The sequence below is a fragment of the Squalius cephalus genome, assembly GCF_949319135.1.
Source record: "Squalius cephalus genome assembly, chromosome: 2".
Lineage (NCBI taxonomy): Eukaryota > Metazoa > Chordata > Actinopteri > Cypriniformes > Leuciscidae > Squalius > Squalius cephalus.
The window spans coordinates 58117900-58138947 of NC_137123.1; the positions used below are offsets into that span (position 1 = coordinate 58117900).

Here is a 21048-nt window from a genome sequence, read left to right on the forward strand (position 1 = left end):
GCAGCATGTTATTGCAAAACAAATTGTATATTATTTACAGGAAGCTACTGTGTGATGTGTTCAGACACATGCTTTCATCCGTCCCTTCTGTACTAATTAGTACTATTTTTTTTCGAAATCCTGTTATACAACGGATTTTACACTATACACAACCCTTTTCTCTTTAAATTACAACATGAAAGACAAATTAAGTCTAAGTTTAACGTATTATCATAAATCACACAAAAAAGACCTGCCTTGCTCAAAACTACATCGGTGAAAATGGACAAAATCTCAAAGCCTTCTCAAAATATGAAAGTCAGACAGAAAGAAAGATGTTTACATAAAACTATTTATAGCTGGCTAAAACACATTTGTCTAAAGGCCAGGCAATCCTATGAGACTGAAATCAGAGGAACTGAATTGAAAAACATCCGCATAAAAAATATTTCAGCACTGGATCATGATTTCCTCCTTTGCCCACATCTTCAAAAGCAAACATTACTAAATCATTCACGAGCACAGAGTCCCATCAGCTGCAGGCGGCTTGAATTAGCCTAGTTCACTCTAATCTGTGATAAGGACACCTCAGCTCTTTTCATAATCAACCATCTTGAAATGAATGATCCAATCAGAGTTTCAATCCCCAAAATCCAAACTCCATACATCTATTAGTGCATCGGATCCCTTGCTGCAATTGGAGGGTTTCAGAGACTCTGCATTTCCAGAGTTATCATCGGGCGGAATGAAAGCACTTATTCAGCTTGGATTAGGGATTGTTTGAGAGGTGATGGCAAAAGCTGAATGCCGGCTTTTAACAGCACATGCATTTAAAGGTGAATTTAAAAAAGAAATAAACAGAAATGCTTATTAACAAACAATACATTCAAATTGAAATGAAGATAGAAAGGGCTTGCTGCACCACAATTGAGTTGCATTCACTCTGATAGAAAACAAATGCATTAAAAAATGTCTTAAAGATGCAGAATGCTTTTTTTTTTTAGTCTGCCATAATAAAACAAATGATCTGAGCTATATTATCCACATTATTTCATAGCTCTATAATCTCACTCTATTCAAAATAGTCTCATTTGATTTCCTTTTTTTTCCTCTTCAGGAATTCTACTAGTAACATCATACAGATGAAAGAAACGGAGAAGTCCATTAAGTCCCTTAAGCTATGAAAGAGGAAACTTTGCAATGTCAGTACTATATAGATATCAGTTACTGCATGACAGAAAACAATATGTGTGTGTTGCTATGAAAAACAGCAAGATGGAAATGCTGGACAAGGTATATGATTTGAACATGATAAGATAATAGTCTAAATGGATGCAATGATGATAACTGTCTCTTTTCTAATATATTTGTTGGCATTGTTTTTTTCCTGGCAGATAAATGCTGGATGCTGGGAATTATTCAAATGACACCCATCATCTGATGGAGGGTATCACTTTTGATGCCAAGTTAGCTTGGAAATATGCAAACGAGCTCTACCACAGCCACATACTTTATCCATAGAGATGATTTTAGAAAGAATATTATAACCCTCTTTCATTCATACTGCAATGCCAAATCAAATTCACAATTATGATTTTTCAATAAGCCAATGTAAGAAAAAACATATCATTTGGACTTTTGCACATTTAAACCCCTGATGCCTGTATTATTAAATCAGGAAGGTAAAAAAATATGCATATCATTAAATAAAATATCATTAAATTAAAGGAGATCATTTTTTTTTTTCAGATAGAGAATATTGTATTTTGATATATATATTCAGATACTTTTTTGTTTAAAATTTTACACATAAAAAGGGACACAGAATAATGTATTTTGAGTGTTACTCTGAATCTGCTTCAGAAAAGAAATAAAGAAATTAATTTATTTCATTAAGAAATAAAACGTATTAAGAGATAAAGTAACTTTGTGAGATATAGTCATATTTCCCTTCCTTTTTAAACTTTAAGGGCAGAAATGGGCTTTCATATTGAACGCCACAAATATGATTTGGTTAAATTATGTTTTTATAGGTCCTGCATATTCATGGTACTCTCATTTGTCATGTTCACACTATATGACTAATTCAGATCTTGTATTCTCAGACAAAAGGTGCAAAGTAAATGAGCAATGCTGTGAAAGATGACATTAATCTTGTATCCTAACCAGAAGAGAGAGGAATCGGTCTGAAGTAGTTGAAAATCACACACTGAAAATGCTGCTGTCCAACTCAAACATCTTGAAACGTTGAAGGCGTCAAAATCGGTCTCCTCTCTCCCTGGCATCTAACTTTCTCTTCACTTCAGCTGTCATGTTCCTCAGGTCTAGGCGTGAGAAAGCAACAGGTCTGGAAATTCACTCACAATAAAATAAGACTCTAGTTTCTCCAAGAACACAGCAGGAGGAGAAGCCCATGCCCTTGCACTACACACAGGTTCTGTATGACAGGAGAGCACGACGCCAAGATCTAAAAGGACTGGGCAGCAATCACAGGTCACTGGGTGAACACAGCAGGGTAATCTAATGGACGATTGAGAGGATTAATATCCTGAGGACCACAGCAGGTGAGAAATCAAACACAGATCCAACCTTAAACTCGCTAGCTTCTCTGAGAGATGACATGCTGGTAAACAATCTCAGACTGAACAGTGATTATGGCTCAGATTGAGGACAGTGGATTTTTTTTCTGTCACAAAGAGATATATAATGCTATATATATTTCATGATTTAATTAGTTAATTCTCTTTTAAGCTTTAACTATGCTTCGCCTCACACAATTTCTTCAATGTCTAAAGCAGCATTTCAGCCTCATGTTTTGTATGCACATTTTGGATATTTTATTCTCATCTTGGCTTTTACATCCAGGATTTTTATGCAATATCTTAAAATCTGCATAAAAAATACATCATGGATCAAAAGTTGAGGGTAAGATTTTGTAATATTTTTGAAAGAAGTCTCTTCTGATCACCAAGGCTACTATTATTTGATCAAAAATACAGTGAAAATAGTACTATTGTGAAAATAAATACATATATTTATTTTCAAAATATTACTATTTTCACTGTATTTTCGATATAATGATATATTTTAATATATTTTACAATGTCATTTATTTCAGATTTTTTAGCTTTCTTTACTCCAGTCTTCAGTGTCACATGACCTTTCAGAAATCATTCTAATATGCTGATTTGCTGCTCAAGAAACATTTCTTATCATTATCAATGTTGAAAACAGTTGTGCTGCTTCATATTTTTTGTGGAAATACAGGATTATTAAATGAATAGAAAGTTCAAAAGAACAGGATTCATCTTTTTGAAATCTTTTGTAACATTATGAATGTCTTGACTGTTACGTTTATCAATTTAATGCATCCATGCTGATTAAAATGATTAATTTCTTTAAAAAAATGAACAGTACAGACAGGGTACTGGAGTGAGAAACTGGATAGGCAAATGACACAAACTGGACTTCAACTTGCGTTGACTCTTTGAGCACCACAGCTAAATAAATATTTCATGCAATGCTGAGTAGGAAATGGGTAGCTGAGGATATTTTCCCTGAACTCCTTCATACACCAGTCCATTACATAACGTTTCAATCACAGAGCTGAAGAAAGAAGATTTTCTCTTTAAACGTGGTAGGGGGCAGCTGCACTCATTTGACGCATGAGGCACCGGAGCTTCTTCCTTCGAAGCACTTCTAAGAACGTCCTTGTGTTTGATGTGGTACCCGACTGAGCCAAAGCAACTGAGTGTTTAGTGGTTCAGTAGCCTGCAGATATGTGCGTTCAGTGTAAAAACTTCAAGTAAAGTGCATTTACTATGAACTCTGGGAAGGGTATGTAGAGATTCATTATTTGAGACAATGTTTTTCACTGTACATGCTCAACAACAGAGGCAAAAACACAGTCTTACCTTTGCGATCTGCACGCACCAGTTGAGCAGCAGCTGGGAGCCGATGTTCTCCTGGTGCTCATGTACGTAGTCCAGCAGGCAGCCGTGGGGCATGAGCTGAGTCACCAGCTGAATAGTGGGACTCAAGCAGACCCCCAACAGACGCACTAAATGAGGATGCTCCATGCTGGCCATGATCAGCGCCTCCTGGAGGGCAAAAAGAGAAAGACTGGAAATGTGTTGTTTTCATCAACACTATGGATCATTTTGGTCATTATACATTATGTGAACTCTAGGTCCAATTAGTACTCCAATCTAGGGTTGAGTATCGCCAACTACCTCATGATACAATACATATCGGGATATCATAATTGAATCAACATCAAAACTGCTCCAAAACCATAAGGGAGAACTAGAATGACTGCAAGAGAAATGTATAATCTGCGGGTGCTCTCTTCTTTTAAACTTTCTATTCATCAAACAATCCTGATAATCACAAACATATTAAGCAGCACAACTGTTTTCAACATTGATAATAATCAGAAATGTTTCTAGAGCAGCAAATCAGCATATTAGAATGATTTCTGAAGGATCATGTGACACTGAAGACTGGAGTAATGATGCTGAAAATCAGCTTTGCATCACAGGAATAAATTACATTTGACAAATATAATTAAATTGTAATACTGTATTTTCGATCAAATAAATGAATAAAAGATACTTCATTCAAAATCTTTCCGACACCAAATTTTTATCCATGTGAACAGCTCCCCTTGTGTTCAATTCAAACAGCTTCCTTTAACTTTAGCATGCTAAGAAATCTACTCAAAGCCCATATGGCTTCAAAAGCAAGAGCTTAAGTTGCTTAGTTATATTTATTAAATGTTAAATGTATATGAAAATGCATGTAATTGTCAGAAATTATTGTGTAATTTGATTTGCACTGTTAGCTATATTCATTCACTTGTTTGTTCTTGCAATATAATTTGCAAATGATGGTAAACAGTAAAGTGAGGTTTAATTATAAATGACTCACATCCATAAATTCCACATTGGCTTTAGGTCCTGTACTTTCATTGAGTATCTTTATGGCCACTGGAATCTTCACTGTTTCTCCTTCTGGAATCCAGATTCCCTTATAAAAAAAAAATTAAAAAAAATGGCAGCAGAAGTTCAGGAAACACGCAGAACTCATAAACACATGAATCATAAAAGTGAATGTACCTTGTAAACAGTGCCAAATGCTCCTGTTCCCAAGATCTTGACCCTCTTAAGCTCCGTCTCCTTCAGTATACGTAACTGTGCCTGGTTTGGCGCCGTGCCGCTCGGTGTTAAAGGCTCCACCAACTGCTCAATAAACATAATCAAAATTCATACATAACTACAATACCTACTTGAGCTTCATCTGCCAGTAACTAGTTGGCACCATTATGATTTCATTATTGTCATCATATGTTTTCATTTGGTTACAGTCTGTGTTTTGCCAATTTGCTCTGCTTTTTTCAGTTTAAATTGCTGAGTTTTTATCTCCTCTTCTTTACTCGAGTTATGCCTGTGTTTATTCAGAGATTCTTCCAGTGACATTAAAGAGTGCTGCAGGGATGACGTCAAAACCTGGAAGACTAATCTGTTTTCATTTACCTAGCCACTAAAACCTTTGCCAAATTACAATACCTTTCAAAAAACATGCACAATATAGCTGCTGTACTTCTCATATTTACAAATTGCTATTCATATCACTCTGCAATGGTTGCCAATCTCATCATGTATTCAGTTCAAAAAACGTATTTTAACCTTGAACCTCATTATCTATAATATGTGAGCTACTGCATCCATATATTCCTGCATGTATCTCTGGTCCTCCGAATTCAGATCACTATACTTTTCCTTAGGTTTCAACTCTTTAATATGGGTGACAGAACCACCAATAAAATAAAAAATCCTATGTCATAATGGTTGCTATAGACAGACCCTATTTCTAAATTATTTATTAATCCTGATATTGAGTATATTATATGTTTTATGTCTTTCAATAAAAACAACAACAAATAATCCTGCAACACTGGATTTATCTGCAAGAAGTAGATACTGAAACAGCAAATCAATTTGGGGCTATACACTCCCTAACAAAACTGCAGATTCCATAATATTGACTTTATTTCAAATGCATTTTGAAGAACTTTCAGAAGTTGCCATTTAAGGATCTGAAAATGATCTCCATTATTCCATTTGAGTTTTCCCACCATTGAAGTGGGAGAGGCACTTTCAAATGGAAAGTTAAGACTGGCTATAGAGCCCACAGACCTGTCCATGCACCACAACACCAATTTCACTGGCCAGACTTTCTGTCTGCATTTTTTTTTTCAGACTTAGAGTCTCCTGATATCAAGTGTTTATAAAATTAGTGCACCGCATCCAAATTATTGAAACTCCTTTTAAATGTTGGCAGATTTTTAGCTCTCACCTCTGTTTCTAAGAAACGACGTAAAGCTCTTTTCTTCTTGATGCTCTTCCGACGGAAAAAGATAGCAAATCCGAGCGCCACGATTACGACCACAAACATCCCCCCAATCACCCCAGCTGCAATCAGAGGAGTCCTGGAGGAAAATATACCGTTCAGTTCAAATTAAAAAAATTCTAAAACCGTTCAGAATTCCTTTATACAGAGATTATCTGTAAAGATATTGTAATGTTTTTAATTGTATTTAATTGATTCTCATATATATATATATATATATATATATATATATATATATAAACAGTGCCTTGAATAGTTTGGGGAATAAAAAAAACTAAACGTATGAGGAAAACATTTGGGTGTTTACCTGTCCAGCATCCCAATACAATCTTGAATCCGGGGTCCAGTACACCTGTGATACAGAAAATTAGAACGAAAATAATAATTAAAATATTATTACTACAATAAAGATTTCTAAAACAATGATGATGAATATAAGGTCTAATAGCTTGTCGCATACACTACTGATCAAAAGTTTGGGGTTAGTTTTTTTTAAAGATCAGCAAGAACACATTACATTGATCAAAAGTGTAAGCGTAAAGACATTTACATTGTTACAAAAACATTATACTCCGTTCTTTTGAACTTTCTATTCATCAAAGAATCCTGAAAAACTGTATCATTGTTTATACAAAAATAAGCAGTAAACAATTTTCAAATAATAGAAAATGTTTCTTGAGCAGCAAATCAGCAAGGATCATGTGACACTGAGGACTGTATGAGTAATGATGCTGAAAATCAGCTTTGCATCACAGGGATAAATTACATTTTAAAATAGAAAAAATATATATGTTTTACTTTAAATTTCACAATATTACTGTTTTCACTGTCATTTTTTTTACTGTCAGGTGAGCATGCCTTTCAAAATCATAAAAAAAAATCTTACTGAGTCTAAGCTTTGAACAGTAAATGTGCACCATGTGATCTACCTAGTCATCTATCTAGCATTAGCCTCTTTGATGATCATCTCATGAGCTTTACATACTGAAATAAGGCATGTTGGAGCACTGTGACAGTGGTGACTGGGTTCAGTAATCATAGAGAACCGTGCTGAAGAACCCACGCCTGACAGTAACCAGTGGCAATGACTGTCACCCACAAGATGAAGGGATCACAAGCGCTTTGCTATGGTGTCCTAGAGCATTGCAAGAGCTTTGATTTGAGAGCCAAGACAGACCAGAACAAACCAGAGGCTCAGACTGGGTGGATGTCTCTTGTGTGTCCATGCACAGTATGATCTGCCTCAGATCTACGGGACGTGACACCGAAGGTCTGTGGAACTGCACCCAAATTCATCATCCCACTGGGCAGGTAAAGTATAGTTACATGTAGATTGGGCTGTTTTGAATGAATGGGATTTCCAAGATGAAACTGAGCAAAAGCATCGCCTAGAGCAGGGCTAGTGAACTTCTGAAAGCTCAGGTGCTACACAGGAGGATCCTTTAGTCTCAAGTCACACTCCTAAGTTTTAAAGCTATTCTTTTAAAAGCGAGTAGTATGTGTGGTATGCATTTCGATCAAATATATTATCAGTATTTTTTGTTTTTTTGATTATTTGTATTTTATAATGTTACAAAAGGTTCTATTTCAAATATATACTATTCTTTTGAACTTTCTATTCATCAAAGAATCTTGAAAAAAATAGGGTACAACAGGGCTAAAGGCACACAGGGGTAAATGGCGCATTTGACTTTGTTCTCTTTTAAACAGCTAACATCACTAAATATCTCACGGGCGACGGCGACGCATCGTCGATTCTCTCAGATCGTGTATTTGATAATGCAGACTGCGTGATTGTCACTCGTGTAAACGAGCATCGATTTTCCTCTGATTTCGGGGTGTCGGCTATTTCGCTAAATCTGTCGGCGAGTGAAAATCGGGGCTAAAATCATGCAGTGTGAACATAATTTGTAAACAACATGGCATAATTTGATCTAATATTTAATGTTTTTTCCAAATGTAGATTAAGTAGAATATAAGAATCGATAACATTTTTGACTATATTTTGAGACAGAGGTCTTGTTAATGATTTTCAGTTTTGTTCAAGGTAACAAACAAACAAACCACTTTTATGATTTATTTTCACACAAAACTAGTAGCTCTATCAATGTTTAACAAAAAATCATACTATGCAATCATGCAATCATACTATGGTACTAAAAGCACATTGTACCCTATATCAGATTCCACCGTTTTCAACATTGATAATAATAAGAAATGTTTCTTGAGCAGCAAATCAGCATATTAGAATGATTTCTGAAGGATCATGTGACACTGAAGACTGGAGTAATGATGCTGAAAATTCAGCTTTGCATCACAGAAATACATTTTATTATTGTAAATAATGCCCTATAATATTACTGTAGTTTTGATCAAATACTAGCATCCTCGGTACGAGGAAAATATTATTGGATAAGCCATAGTTAAAGTTCCTGTAAACATCGTCAAATTTCTACCTTCACATGGTATTTATCACATGGTATTTATAACTTGCTCCTTATTATCAAGGCAAGAAGACATGGAAAGATGTTTGTACTGTAATTATTGCAGTTGCCATGATGATGATAAAATCACAGGGCCTCAAAAAAAGGTCTATTTGTGTTGAGTAGTGCTGGCCTGGAGGAAAAAGCAAACACACATATGCTGCTTACCCCTGGGTGCAGTTGGGGTGGCAGGGATGGCACTCGTTGTTGGTCTCAGCATATTTGAAGATAAAGCTGTTTGCTCCCTGCAGACCATCAGGGCATTTCTCCACACAGTTGGGCCCATCTTTCAGATGCAAGCATTTCACACAGTGATCTGGACCCTAAACCATGCAAACAAAATGCAGGAGAATCACCTATAAAATATTTGTCCAGGAGTCGTACATGACAAATCAAGAGGGACAAGTAAAGGATAATAAACTACTTACAATAATGTTATATTGATGCTTAACCCAAAAGAAACACTGTAACATTTTATGCACATGTCAAATATTGGTACTTTCTTGAGTTTGAGCAACATTAAAATGTCATTAAAGTTTTACTTAAGTTTCACAGCGGTGTTGACAACATAAATTCATACATATTTGATATAAATAATTGCCCATTTTAAAGTGGGTGTCACACAGTTGGGCAAGTTCTTACATTCTCTGACAGATCTGATGTTTGCTAATTATGCAGCTTAGGAATTGAGATGGACAGACAGGTTATCTTAAGAAGCTGACAGCTTTGTTCATCTGCGTTTAAAGTCTAAAACCACTGCACTTGCATTTTACAGAAGAGTACTGCTAACTTAATTTGCAGACAAATATCCAAAATGTCACAATGATGCCCCTGGTGGGCGGGGCTTAAGTAGTGAAGTCAAATTAAAAGGCATTTTAAAAATTTGTCAACATTAAATGGCTTTGCCATTTAATAAAAGTCATTTTATTTCTGAAAATTGGTAGATTTTAAAATGGTCTGAAAGTCAATGCAAAAAATAATAGGGTGGAATTTGAAAAAATAAAAAAAATAAAAAAATAAAAAAAGGAAAGTTAAAACATGTTTATGAAATATTAAGAAGAAAACATTTTGTTTTTCTTTGGAATATATTAAGAAAGTTAAACACTGCTTGGTTTACTTACAGGGCCATGACAGCTAAGAGTTTTATCTTCAGCCTTTTCACACTGGTTGTCACACTCCACACACACAGATCCATTGGCAAACTCTCGATCATCTCTAAAACATTCAAACAAATCGAAATATTCAGACAGTTCTATATATTTTTTCTATTTGGCTGTTTATGTTTAATTCTTATTTTATCATGCCAATCAGTCAAACGAATTTCAGTCAAAGCACATATACATAACATGATGTATTGTCTCAGCAACAACACATACAGCAGGTTTTGTTTTGTCTCCGACTCATCCTCCATGTCTTCTTGAACCATGGCCAACTGAACCACAGACACTACATTCACACACTGGCGAGAACTTGGCTAATATGCTAGTCGGCTGAGTAAGATCCATGAAAAAATAATGGCATTTTAATTAGAGAAATCTTTCTCTGCACTGGTCTGAGAGGATAGAACAAACAGTCCTCTTTAAATTTTATCTAAGCAGATGGCAGCTCAGATTGTGGGAGATACGGCAGAGGAGCTGCCTAGCAGAGCCATCAATACCCTTTCCTTTGTTCGTTTCCATCAGCCCATGTTTCAGAGGGAAATTTTGAGAGGCGGTTCCCAAACAGGGGAAGATGGTGCCTTGTCAATAACAGAGTGAGGATCAAAGAAACCTTCAAGATCTTAAAACATCGGAAATCGAGTGCACTCACAGTTTGAAGTTTCTCACACTGGGAAATGTTATGGTCAGAATGGGTGCTAATGTGATGCCCTAAACCAACTTAACTAACTTCCAAGTCTTCCATCTACCTACCAACTCTAAAGGGGTAGCTTCACCACTGACAAAATGGGCATTCGATAAAACTTGGCTGCCTATGCATCAGAAAGGCAGAAAAAAAATGTATCTGTGCTACCTGACTAGAAAACAGAGAAAAAAAGGCTGTTGTCTTTCCTTTTGTCAACACCCATAATGCACTGGGGCACGTTGCCGTCCAAAGCCCATCTCGCCAGTCTGCTATGGATATGCTTAACCACAGTCAAATACTGCCTTGCTTTTGTAGGAAATACTTAGCAAACTTTTAGTCACAATGGTGTCGACTTGTATTGTTCCCGGGTGCAAGAATTCAAAGAGTACACTTTTAATGGGATTTAGTTTTTTTGGGGTTTCCAGTGAAGGATCCAGCGCATTGTAGGCTGTGGCAAAAGGCTGCAAATAATGGTATTGATAAGTTATCAAATTTGGTAATACTAAAATGTGCTTAAGAAAGTGTGCAGTTATATTTTCTTTTCATCATGTTTTCTCCTTCAACTTGCACCTCAAAAGTTGTGTGTTTGTTTAGCTGTTCTATAAAAGGCTGCAAAGAATCATACACATTGAGAGAACACCGTGACAGGAAATCTGAAAAACCACTGTGTATGTAGACTTCATTGTAGTCCTCTCCAAATGGCGAGGAACAACTGAAAGAAACTGCCAGTTTTCACAAAAGCCCTGGAGCTGTCAAAAGTCTGCCGGATGAAGCATTTTGCTAGCCTGGTCCTACCAGACTCTCGTACATTTCATTTGTACAGAGAGTCTGGCCACTCTCCATTGACAAGCGTTAACTTCCTTGAAGGTGGGTACTCTGTTGAAATTGAAAACTATTGGATCTGCCCAGAGCCAATCTGGATCTGCCATAACCTATCGCTAACGTTTGGTCGACACGTAACCCTACAACTCAAACTAGCACACGACCTCAACGTCATCGTTCTCAGCCACTCCCTCTGTTCGATGATTGGACCGCTAAAAAATTGGCCGGAGAAAACCAAAGAATATACCGCAAACCCAGACGGAGTACTGAAGGAAAATGAAAATTGAGCGGAAGTACGTAGGAGGGCGGAGCCAGGCTAGCATTTTGCTGACAAATAATACATTTGTAAATAACCCCAGTTCCTAGAGAAGTGAACTAGATGCTGCGTCGACTGACACTATGGGGAGACACCCTCGTGGAACCCGGTGTCTAATGCACGTGTAACAACACGGCATTCATGGCTGACAGTTGCACCCCAGTGTATAAGAAGGGCGCCTGACAACACGTCATCAGATTCATATTGTCTGAAGGAAGATGTGCAGGTATGCCTGTGAAGCATGGCAACGTGACGCAGCGTCTTGTTCCCTTCTCAGGGAACCGGGGTTACATACGTAACCTAGATGTTACATTTCGAGGGAACTAACACTGCGTCGATTGACACTATTGGGGCATCAATACTAACTACACCATGCTGACCAGTGCCTGCTTGTGGTTTGAGCAATCTAAAAACCCTTAAGACTAAAGCTCCAAGGCCGTAGCCAATAATACGTTAGTGTGTGATAGTACACACCTTGCACAACATTGCTCCCAGTAACTAATATAGCGATGCTAGGCAAGGCCCTGAAGCTTCTATGCTCAATTGGAATCTCAAACTCCAAGCCATGCTCCAGGAGAGTCTAGATCGCTTAGAGCAATGCTACCAGAAAAACAATATAGCCACGGCTAAGTCTTTGACCCACATCTAACAATTTGCAACTGTAGACTGGGGCAATGAGAAGGAGTATAACCTTTCTTAATATCCAGACCTGGAGAGAGTGACAGAGAAGAGAGTAATGACTCTGGAAGGGGAGTGGAAGAAAGGAAGAAGAGGAAAAGAATGAAAAAGTGGGGCATCGTGTTGCTAGAAAAAGGGGGGTGCTGTTACACGTGCCTCAGACACCAGGTTCCGCGAGGGAAACAACTCAGCTCTCTCTCTCGAAAAAAAAAAAAGACATTGTTAATTTAAATACCAACTTTGCAACAAAGCGAGTTAAAGTTTTAAATTTAAATTCAGCAAACAAAATTTAAATTGATTCTCTAAATAATTGGAATCAGAACTATTTGCCAAGGCTTCTACCTACCTACAACTGTCAAATGGACAATTTATTCTAAAATCGAATTCAGCAAACATAATTTACATAGATTGTCTAAATAATGCAAATTTACCTACAACTCTCAACTTGTATATTTTATTATTTTATTTTAAAGTTAAATTCAGCAAACATTATTTAAATTTAAATCTAATAATCAGAATCAGAACTATCTACCAAGGCTCCTGTCTACCAACCTACCTACAACTGTCAAATGGATATTTTTATTTTAAAATCTAATTCAGGGAAGCTAGGAAGTTTGGCATTGAGAAAGGTTGCATGTGACCGAAACGTTTGCCTTTTGAAGTGCCTCTGTTATTAAAATCGAATTCAGCACACATTTAAAATGATTCTCTAAAAAAAATATATATATATATATTTACCTAGCTACCTACCTCTTGTCTAAAACTTGTATATTTTATTTGATCATTTTGTTTTAATTTTTAATTTTAATTTTAATTAAATTGATTCTCTAAGTAATCAGAACCTCTAAAAGAAAAATACATAGCGCTGCTCTCAGGTCCGAACTCTTGGTTGAGCAACTGGAGCGGTTTGGCACATCATAGACTCCACACAACAGCAGCTGATTTAAAGCACTATTAATTGAGTGTAATGAGACCCCAGTTCATTCTCTAAAATATGACACTCCCCCACAGCTGATTATTGTTAGGAACTAAATTACATTTTCCTGCCACTGGGAATCCTATTCAGATGTTGGTCAGAGTTGCCATTGTTTAATGACTACACCAGAAAAGCAGTGCCAACCACAGAGCTCTTCTCTGACGGTCCCAAAGGACCAGAATGTAAATTTGTTGTCAGATCAGTGTTTCCTCTTTGTCACTCACAGATGGCAGTGTGTTCTGAGCTCGCTTGGGACAGGCCGTGGAACAATTAGCTGGATTTTGGCCTGTGCAGTAGCACTGGCCAGACATAGTGCTGCTGCCTTCTGGGTTCAGACTAGTAACTTTTAGATGAAATCCATCCCTCTCTCTGATTCTTTTAATCTTTTCTCACACATCCCCAAGGCACAAGTTTGTACGCAATTCTGTTTACAAAGTGACTAGGGGTGAATGGCAATCTAAATGATAGATAGTCTTCATAAAAAAAAAAAATACTGCAGTTACCATGGCCCAATAATCTAGTGATGTGTACATCAGAACTTGCGTTTAAAATGCTGCCCACACAATGGGTCTTATTCATGAAACATTAGCAGAATGAAGTCGTGTAACTGGTCTGTAAAGATAAATAAATTGTCAACTTGACATTTGACCACTCGACTGGATTTTTGCATCTAGGTTTCTTAAATAGATATTGATCCAAAAACATAGGCTTAAATAATTAAAATTAGTGTTATTAAAGAATTATGTTGTGAATTATATGCTGTGCATTATATGAATCATATAATATAAAATGTTTTTTAAAAGGATAAAGAAACTCGAAGAAACTCAAAAAGCAGAACAATTGACCGGTATCCCATCTTTTTGGAATATTTGTGGCTTTGATATTTGGATAGTCCCCCAACAGACATTCTACTGACTATAAGTATATTTGCAAGTACATGTCAACTTATTTCACTAACCCGAACCTAACGGTCTACTAACAGTCTACTACAGCCAACCAAAACACTAATGAGAGTTAGTTAACATGTAGTTGTAAAGTTACTTATAGTTAGTAGAATATCTAAAGTGTACAATCGAAATAAACTGGAAATAAAGTAAAAATAGATAGATAGACAGATAGACAGACAGATAGATAGATAGACAGATAGATAGATAGATAGATAGATAGATAGATAGATAGATAGATAGATAGATAGATAGATAGATAGATAGATAGATAGATAGATAGATAGATAGATAGATAGATAGATAGATAGACAGACAGATTTAGATAGACAGATTTAGATAGACAGACAGATAGAAAAGTACCACTTTTGACTGGTGCTGTAAATCTAAATTTCAGCATTATTTTAGAAAGAGCAGATCATACTTGTCCTTGTTTCTTCATTATCTGAAGTCTGTGTCCAATTTGTCTTTTACTCACCCATCATAAAGATTACAGGATTTTACACACGTCCTTCCTCGGCTGAAGTATTTACAAGAGAGACATTGATCTGGACCTGGACCCCAGCATCCTGCCGCTGAACACAGCGAATCACAAACCATCTTTTGCTGAGCTGCAGAAAACATTCAAAGAAATTACTTCACACTCATATATGGGCAATATATGGACACAAGTTACACAATAAACAATTGTAAAGGCCCCATGATATGCATTGATACTGGTGTACATATGGCTAAACATCTGTATGTTCCTCCCCAAATTTCAATGGAAAATATGTTGACATAAGAAAGAAAACTGCCCATGTTAATTTTTTTCTATTTTTTTAAATACATATTGCTGAGGTTAGATATTGCTACCGAATCCATGAATCAGGGCTGTTGAAAAATCCAGGGATATCAGACTACTGTGATCGGTAGTGTGGAAAAGAGGCCAATGATGAGCCAGCTAACAGCGCGATTGATCCTGCACACCACACACTTATTATCACACTAATTACATCAAGTGCGGCTTGGCAGTGTGGCACTGTGGGAAGTGTTCTGCAACTGTCAACATCTCCATTACAGATAAGCCTGTGCTTCTCCATTTCATCAGTTCAGTGAATTCTTATCACACATAAGATATTGCCCTGTAAAACGATTGTCTTTATGTCCTGTGTGTCCCAAAGTTGAAGTCTATTGAAATTTGTAAACTGGCCATCCTACTCTACTAGTCTATTACTAATGCTCAAGTACTGTAAGATGGTAACTTAGTTGACAAATTAAGCCAATACTGTGTCAATCTTACACATTCAGCCCCAAATTTATATATATATATATATATATATATATATATATATACACTCACCTAAAGGATTATTAGGAACACCATACTAATACTGTGTTTGACCCACTTTCGCCTTCAGAACTGCCTTAATTATACGTGGCATTGATTCAACAAGGTTCTGAAAGCATTCTTTAGAAATGTTGGCCCATATTGATAGGATAGCATCTTGCAGTTGATGGAGATTTGTGGGATGCACATCCAGGGCACGAAGCTCCCATTCCACCACATCCCAAAGATGCTCTATTGGGTTGAGATCTGGTGACTGTGGGGGCCATTTTAGTACAGTGAACTCATTGTCATGTTCAAGAAACCAATTTGAAATGATTCGAGCTTTGTGACATGGTGCATTATCCTGCTGGAAGTAGCCATCAGAGGATGGGTACATGGTGGTCATAAAGGGATGGACATGGTCAGAAACAATGCTCAGGTAGGCCGTGGCATTTAAATGATGCCCAATTGGCACTAAGGGGCCTAAAGTGTGCCAAGAAAACATCCCCCACACCATTACACCACCACCACCAGCCTGCACAGTGGTAACAAGGCATGATGGATCCATGTTCTCATTCTGTTTATGCCAAATTCTGACTCTACCATCTGAATGTCTCAACTGAAATCGAGACTCATCAGACCAGGCAACATTTTTCCAGTCTTCAACTGTACAGTTTTGGTGAGCTCGTGCAAATTGTAGCCTCTTTTTCCTATTTGTAGTGGAGATGAGTGGTACCCGGTGGGGTCTTCTGCTGTTGTAGCCCATCCGCCTCAAGGTTGTGCGTGTTGTGGCTTCACAAATGCTTTGCTGCATACCTCGGTTGTAACGAGTGGTTATTTCAGTCAAAGTTGCTCTTCTATCAGCTTGAATCAGTCGGCCCATTCTCCTCTGACCTCTAGCATAAACAAGGCATTTTCGCCCACAGGACTGCCGCATACTGGATGTTTTTCCCTTTTCACACCATTCTTTGTAAACCCTAGAAATGGTTGTGCGTGAAAATCCCAGTAACTGAGCAGATTGTGAAATACTCAGACCGGCCCGTCTGGCACCAACAACCATGCCACGCTCAAAATTGCTTAAATCACCTTTCTTTCCCATTCTGACATTCAGTTTGGAGTTCAGGAGATTGTCTTGACCAGGACCACACCCCTAAATGCATTGAAGCAACTGCCATGTGATTGGTTGATTAGATAATTGCATTAATGAGAAATTGAACAGGTGTTCTTAATAATCCTTTAGGTGAGTGTATGTTTTGCATAAAGACAACAAAGCCTACTTTTAGGACCAATAAGATATACAGTAAACATTTCCACCTAATTCTCATTATTGTGTGTGTGTGTGTGTGTGTGTGTGTGTGTGTGTGAGAGAGAGAGAGAGAGAGAGTGTGTGTGGGTGTCTCCTAGTAAACCCTACATTATTGTACCCACAAAGATGGCAATATATATGAAATCACAAACATTTGTTTGTCCCCATGAGGAAAACAGCTTATAAATCATAGTGACGTTTTTTGAAAATGTAAAAATGCAGGAAGTTTTCTGTAATGGGTAGATTTAGTGTAAGGGGATTTGTTTGTACAGTATAAAAATCATTATGTTTATGAAAAGTCCCCATATTTTATTCCTAAAATGTATTTTATTTTTTGGGCTGTTGACAATATTCTCTGTAAAAACTCTAATATGTCAATCAAAATGAAACAAAAATAGTGAACCTGGTTTTAACCAATGTTGAGATTTCTGTTCTGGAGATTTATGTAAAGTAGCGCATTTAATTAGATAACGCCTCATTTGCATATGCAAACATAACATTTCAGAATACAATTTTCTTAATGTACTTAATGTGATTACTCATCGTTATTCATGGGCTATTCATCAGTAGTGTCTTACCTTAAAATAGTTTTGGTCATTTTAAATGGCCACAAAATAGAAGATAAGTTTATAATAAGTTCACCTGTTTTACTAAAACAGCATTAAAACCATCTCTTTCTTTTGGCAGTATTGCCTAGAACACTCACTACAATCTCTGGTGTCCCTGTTGTTCTTGATCAGAGCTCTCTGGGTGCTGGTGCGGAACAGACCGGTCCAGTTCACTGTATTGTAGAAGCAGAGCTGGCTGTTGTTGGTCATGTAGACGTTACCGGCGCTGATCTCTCTCAAAGACTGGAACTGCAGTGAAGAGATCCAGCGCTGCTTCAGGATCAGCAGAGAAATACCACTGACAAAACATGAGATGAGGATCACTAAACAACCTCCATACCTATCGCTCTTTCATATTGTTTGCATTTTTATTTGGTAGTCATTTAGCAGACAATTTGATTCATTGAGTACTGTATGAAAATGTTGAAATCAGTTCCACCGATGTTGACCATGAAATAATGATAATGCAAATAAGATAAATACTTCACTGATTTGCTCACAAATAAGATGTGATTTGTACCTATAAAGAGTTCTTCCTCCTATGGTGACAAGGTTGGAAAAGACACCAAGGTCAGTCATGTTTTCTGGCCAAGACTGGATGTTCAAGTAACCTTTGGATGGAATTAACAAACAAGATGTAAAACCTATTGTTCAACAGTTAATGTCTTGATGTGGCAGTAAAAAGCAAAGCAAAAGTAACGAAGAAACATAGAAATGTAATATCCCACCAACAAATATTAAACACATATCATGTTTCATTGGGAGTGATTTCCATACTAGTTGCACATGTTCTTATGATCAATATCAGAGGCGTGTTTATATGGTGGGCATGGGAAATGCATTCACGACAAGTCATAGGTCTTTCTTATTGTGCTGGGTTTCATTACGTTTCACTCCATTAACTGCAATATAACATCTGTCTGTGCACACACCAGATTTTAATGAAGTAAAAGTCTTCTAACATGACTAACTGTTCATTTTTTCTAAGCTATTAGACTCAGCAAGTAAATACTGCAACAAATCCTATTAGCTGTAAAAATAAGGATCCATGAATAATGTGACAGTGTCTTAAGAAATGAATTGTTGTGTTCACATTTGTTTTTAATTTGCATGCTTAAATGCACCAAATTATCTTAAGAATAATGACAACCTCTCTCCCTCTCTCTACCTGTGATCTCTCTGACGGTGCGGAACACATTTAGTCGCTCAGGATCCAGAGCGCCAATACCATGATACATGTCTCTGTTAAACAAAGCAAAACATGTAAAGAGTTTAAGGAATGCAAAGAGTGTTTGTCAAGACGTACACAAATGACACTGTACAGTAAACATTTAAAATAAGCAGTTGTAAAAAGCTATTTCTACTTGATCTTGCCCTTAAAGATACTTACGTTTGCGTAAACTAATATAGTCAGGTTGATTAAGGCATAACAAATAATTGTGTTTACTTAAATGTGCATTTTAAGACAAATATCACCAGGCAAATATTTAGCAGAAAAAAGGTTATTAGAAGACATGTAACCATGAAAACCCATGTAACGGAAGATATTCTGCTCAATAAACAGGTTTTGATGGAGTAATAATGTCTTGGAAACAACAAGGTCAATCTCATTGGGAATGAGAATCTATCTAAACTGAGGGCACGTTTACACTATAACGATATCCTAAAAACAGAAAAGTTTTACTTCGTTTTTTTTGTGTACAGATGATTTGAGGGCACATCGCTGTTCAAAGAGAGACACGAAATGTGTCATCTGTGAATACTTAAAACTGTCAGCATGGAAGATTTAACCATTCCTTACCCTTTGATGCCTGTGATGAGGAAGATGAGGTTGCCGTTTATCTTGGTGCAATTGACAAACTTCTCAATATTGCTGGAATCTACAGTTTGAGCCGTTTGAAGACTGCCGGTGCCTATACCATCACACACTGAACACCACATACAAACAAACAAACATCAACATACCCACAAAGATATGTTCCTAACAAGCGTAGAGGTTATTTTCTGTTCTTTGTAAGTATGGTAAGTATTGTACTTTTCGGACAGATGTCAGTGCACGGGATACACATCTTAATGTTATTTTCCTCCATCTCCATCTTGTTGCTCGGACAGGCTCTGACACATGAGCTGTGATCCACCACAAAGTTATCTATGTCAAAGAACAACAGAGCTTACTTGGTAAAGACCCTTTTTTTTTTTTTAAAGGGGCAGTTCACCCAAAAATGAAAAATTCTGTCAGTATGAACATCATTTAAAATGGATTCTCTGATTTTTTTTAGTTATTTATTTTTATATTTATTTATTCAATGCATGATTAATCAGTGTAACTTACGTGGGCATTTCTTGACACAGAAAGCTCCATAGGTGTATTTGGCGTTGGGGTTGTGTTCGAGCTGGAAGGTTGTTGGATTGTAGACGAATGGCTGAGGACACTGTGTCACACATGCCCCGCTGTCATTAAAGTTGGTACAAGCCTGAGAACAAAAACAATCATGCAAGTATGTGTTCGATCGATAAAACATGACTATAATGAAGAGACACCTCTGCCCCTGCTAAAGATATGTTCTAACTAAGAATGTTTTGCATGTCCTATTTAAACAAACTTTCTATTAAAGGGGTAATATGATGTTTTTTAATGTTTTCTTCTTCGTCTTTTCATCTTAGTGTGTATCGGTTTGTGCATGTATACAATCTGCAAAGTTGCAAAGCTTATAGTGTCCCACAAAGGGACTTATTCTATCTAACAGAGAACATAGCTCCAGACCTGCCGAAAACGCCTCGATTGTATAGTCCAGATATTACTTCTATTGTAATATAGTAATTTGCCAATGGTGTCACTGTTGTGTTGCCATCTAGTGTGTCACTACAGTTCTGTTTTCATTCTTCTTCGTTGTATATCTTCTTCATTGGAAACGCTGTGTGTTTGGATGCGAAAGCAAAACCCCTTTATTTGGCCTCCCGAAAATGGCTGAAATTAGGAATCAGAGGTTAAGATTTATTTATAAAGCTGTTCATGAGCAGTACAATCCATAGGTTTGCTTGTGCACAGCACATTTTAAAGAGGACAGCTTCATGCCGACCATATACAAAGACTACTTCTGCTGGTTCTGCTCAAGACCTGCTTGTAAAGTTGGTTCCAACCGATCGGCTTGATCATCCACATTTTCAGAATCTGACTCCGGCACAAACTGATACGGTAAAACCGATAAAGCTGAAGCTCGCGATTATGACAAGGGGCATTACATTTCCGACACACCCTTGAGATCTCACGTACTGGGTCTGCTGGCCAATCAGAGCACTCTGACATTTTCAGAAGGAGGGGCTTCCAAAGGAAAAAAATCACCCTGTTTCAGACAGACTGGGAAAAGAGGTGC

The 21048-nt window shown here is 37.1% G+C and overlaps 1 protein-coding gene across 1 annotated transcript in view; it reads right to left on the reverse strand.

Annotated features, from left to right (window-relative positions):
- Window positions 1–21048, reverse strand: part of LOC307149884 (receptor tyrosine-protein kinase erbB-4-like) — a 178514-nt gene that overhangs the window by 18749 nt on the left and 138717 nt on the right. The window contains exons 7-20 of the mRNA XM_079856481.1: window positions 20007–20148; window positions 19710–19823; window positions 19476–19602; window positions 18843–18916; window positions 18195–18285; window positions 17773–17972; window positions 14930–15062; window positions 9995–10088; window positions 9042–9196; window positions 6698–6742; window positions 6337–6469; window positions 5097–5219; window positions 4909–5007; window positions 3894–4079 (exon numbers count right to left, since the gene is read on the reverse strand). Coding sequence (XP_079712607.1) covers window positions 3894–4079; window positions 4909–5007; window positions 5097–5219; window positions 6337–6469; window positions 6698–6742; window positions 9042–9196; window positions 9995–10088; window positions 14930–15062; window positions 17773–17972; window positions 18195–18285; window positions 18843–18916; window positions 19476–19602; window positions 19710–19823; window positions 20007–20148 — 1716 coding nt within the window. The remainder of the gene's footprint in view (window positions 1–3893; window positions 4080–4908; window positions 5008–5096; window positions 5220–6336; window positions 6470–6697; window positions 6743–9041; window positions 9197–9994; window positions 10089–14929; window positions 15063–17772; window positions 17973–18194; window positions 18286–18842; window positions 18917–19475; window positions 19603–19709; window positions 19824–20006; window positions 20149–21048) is intronic.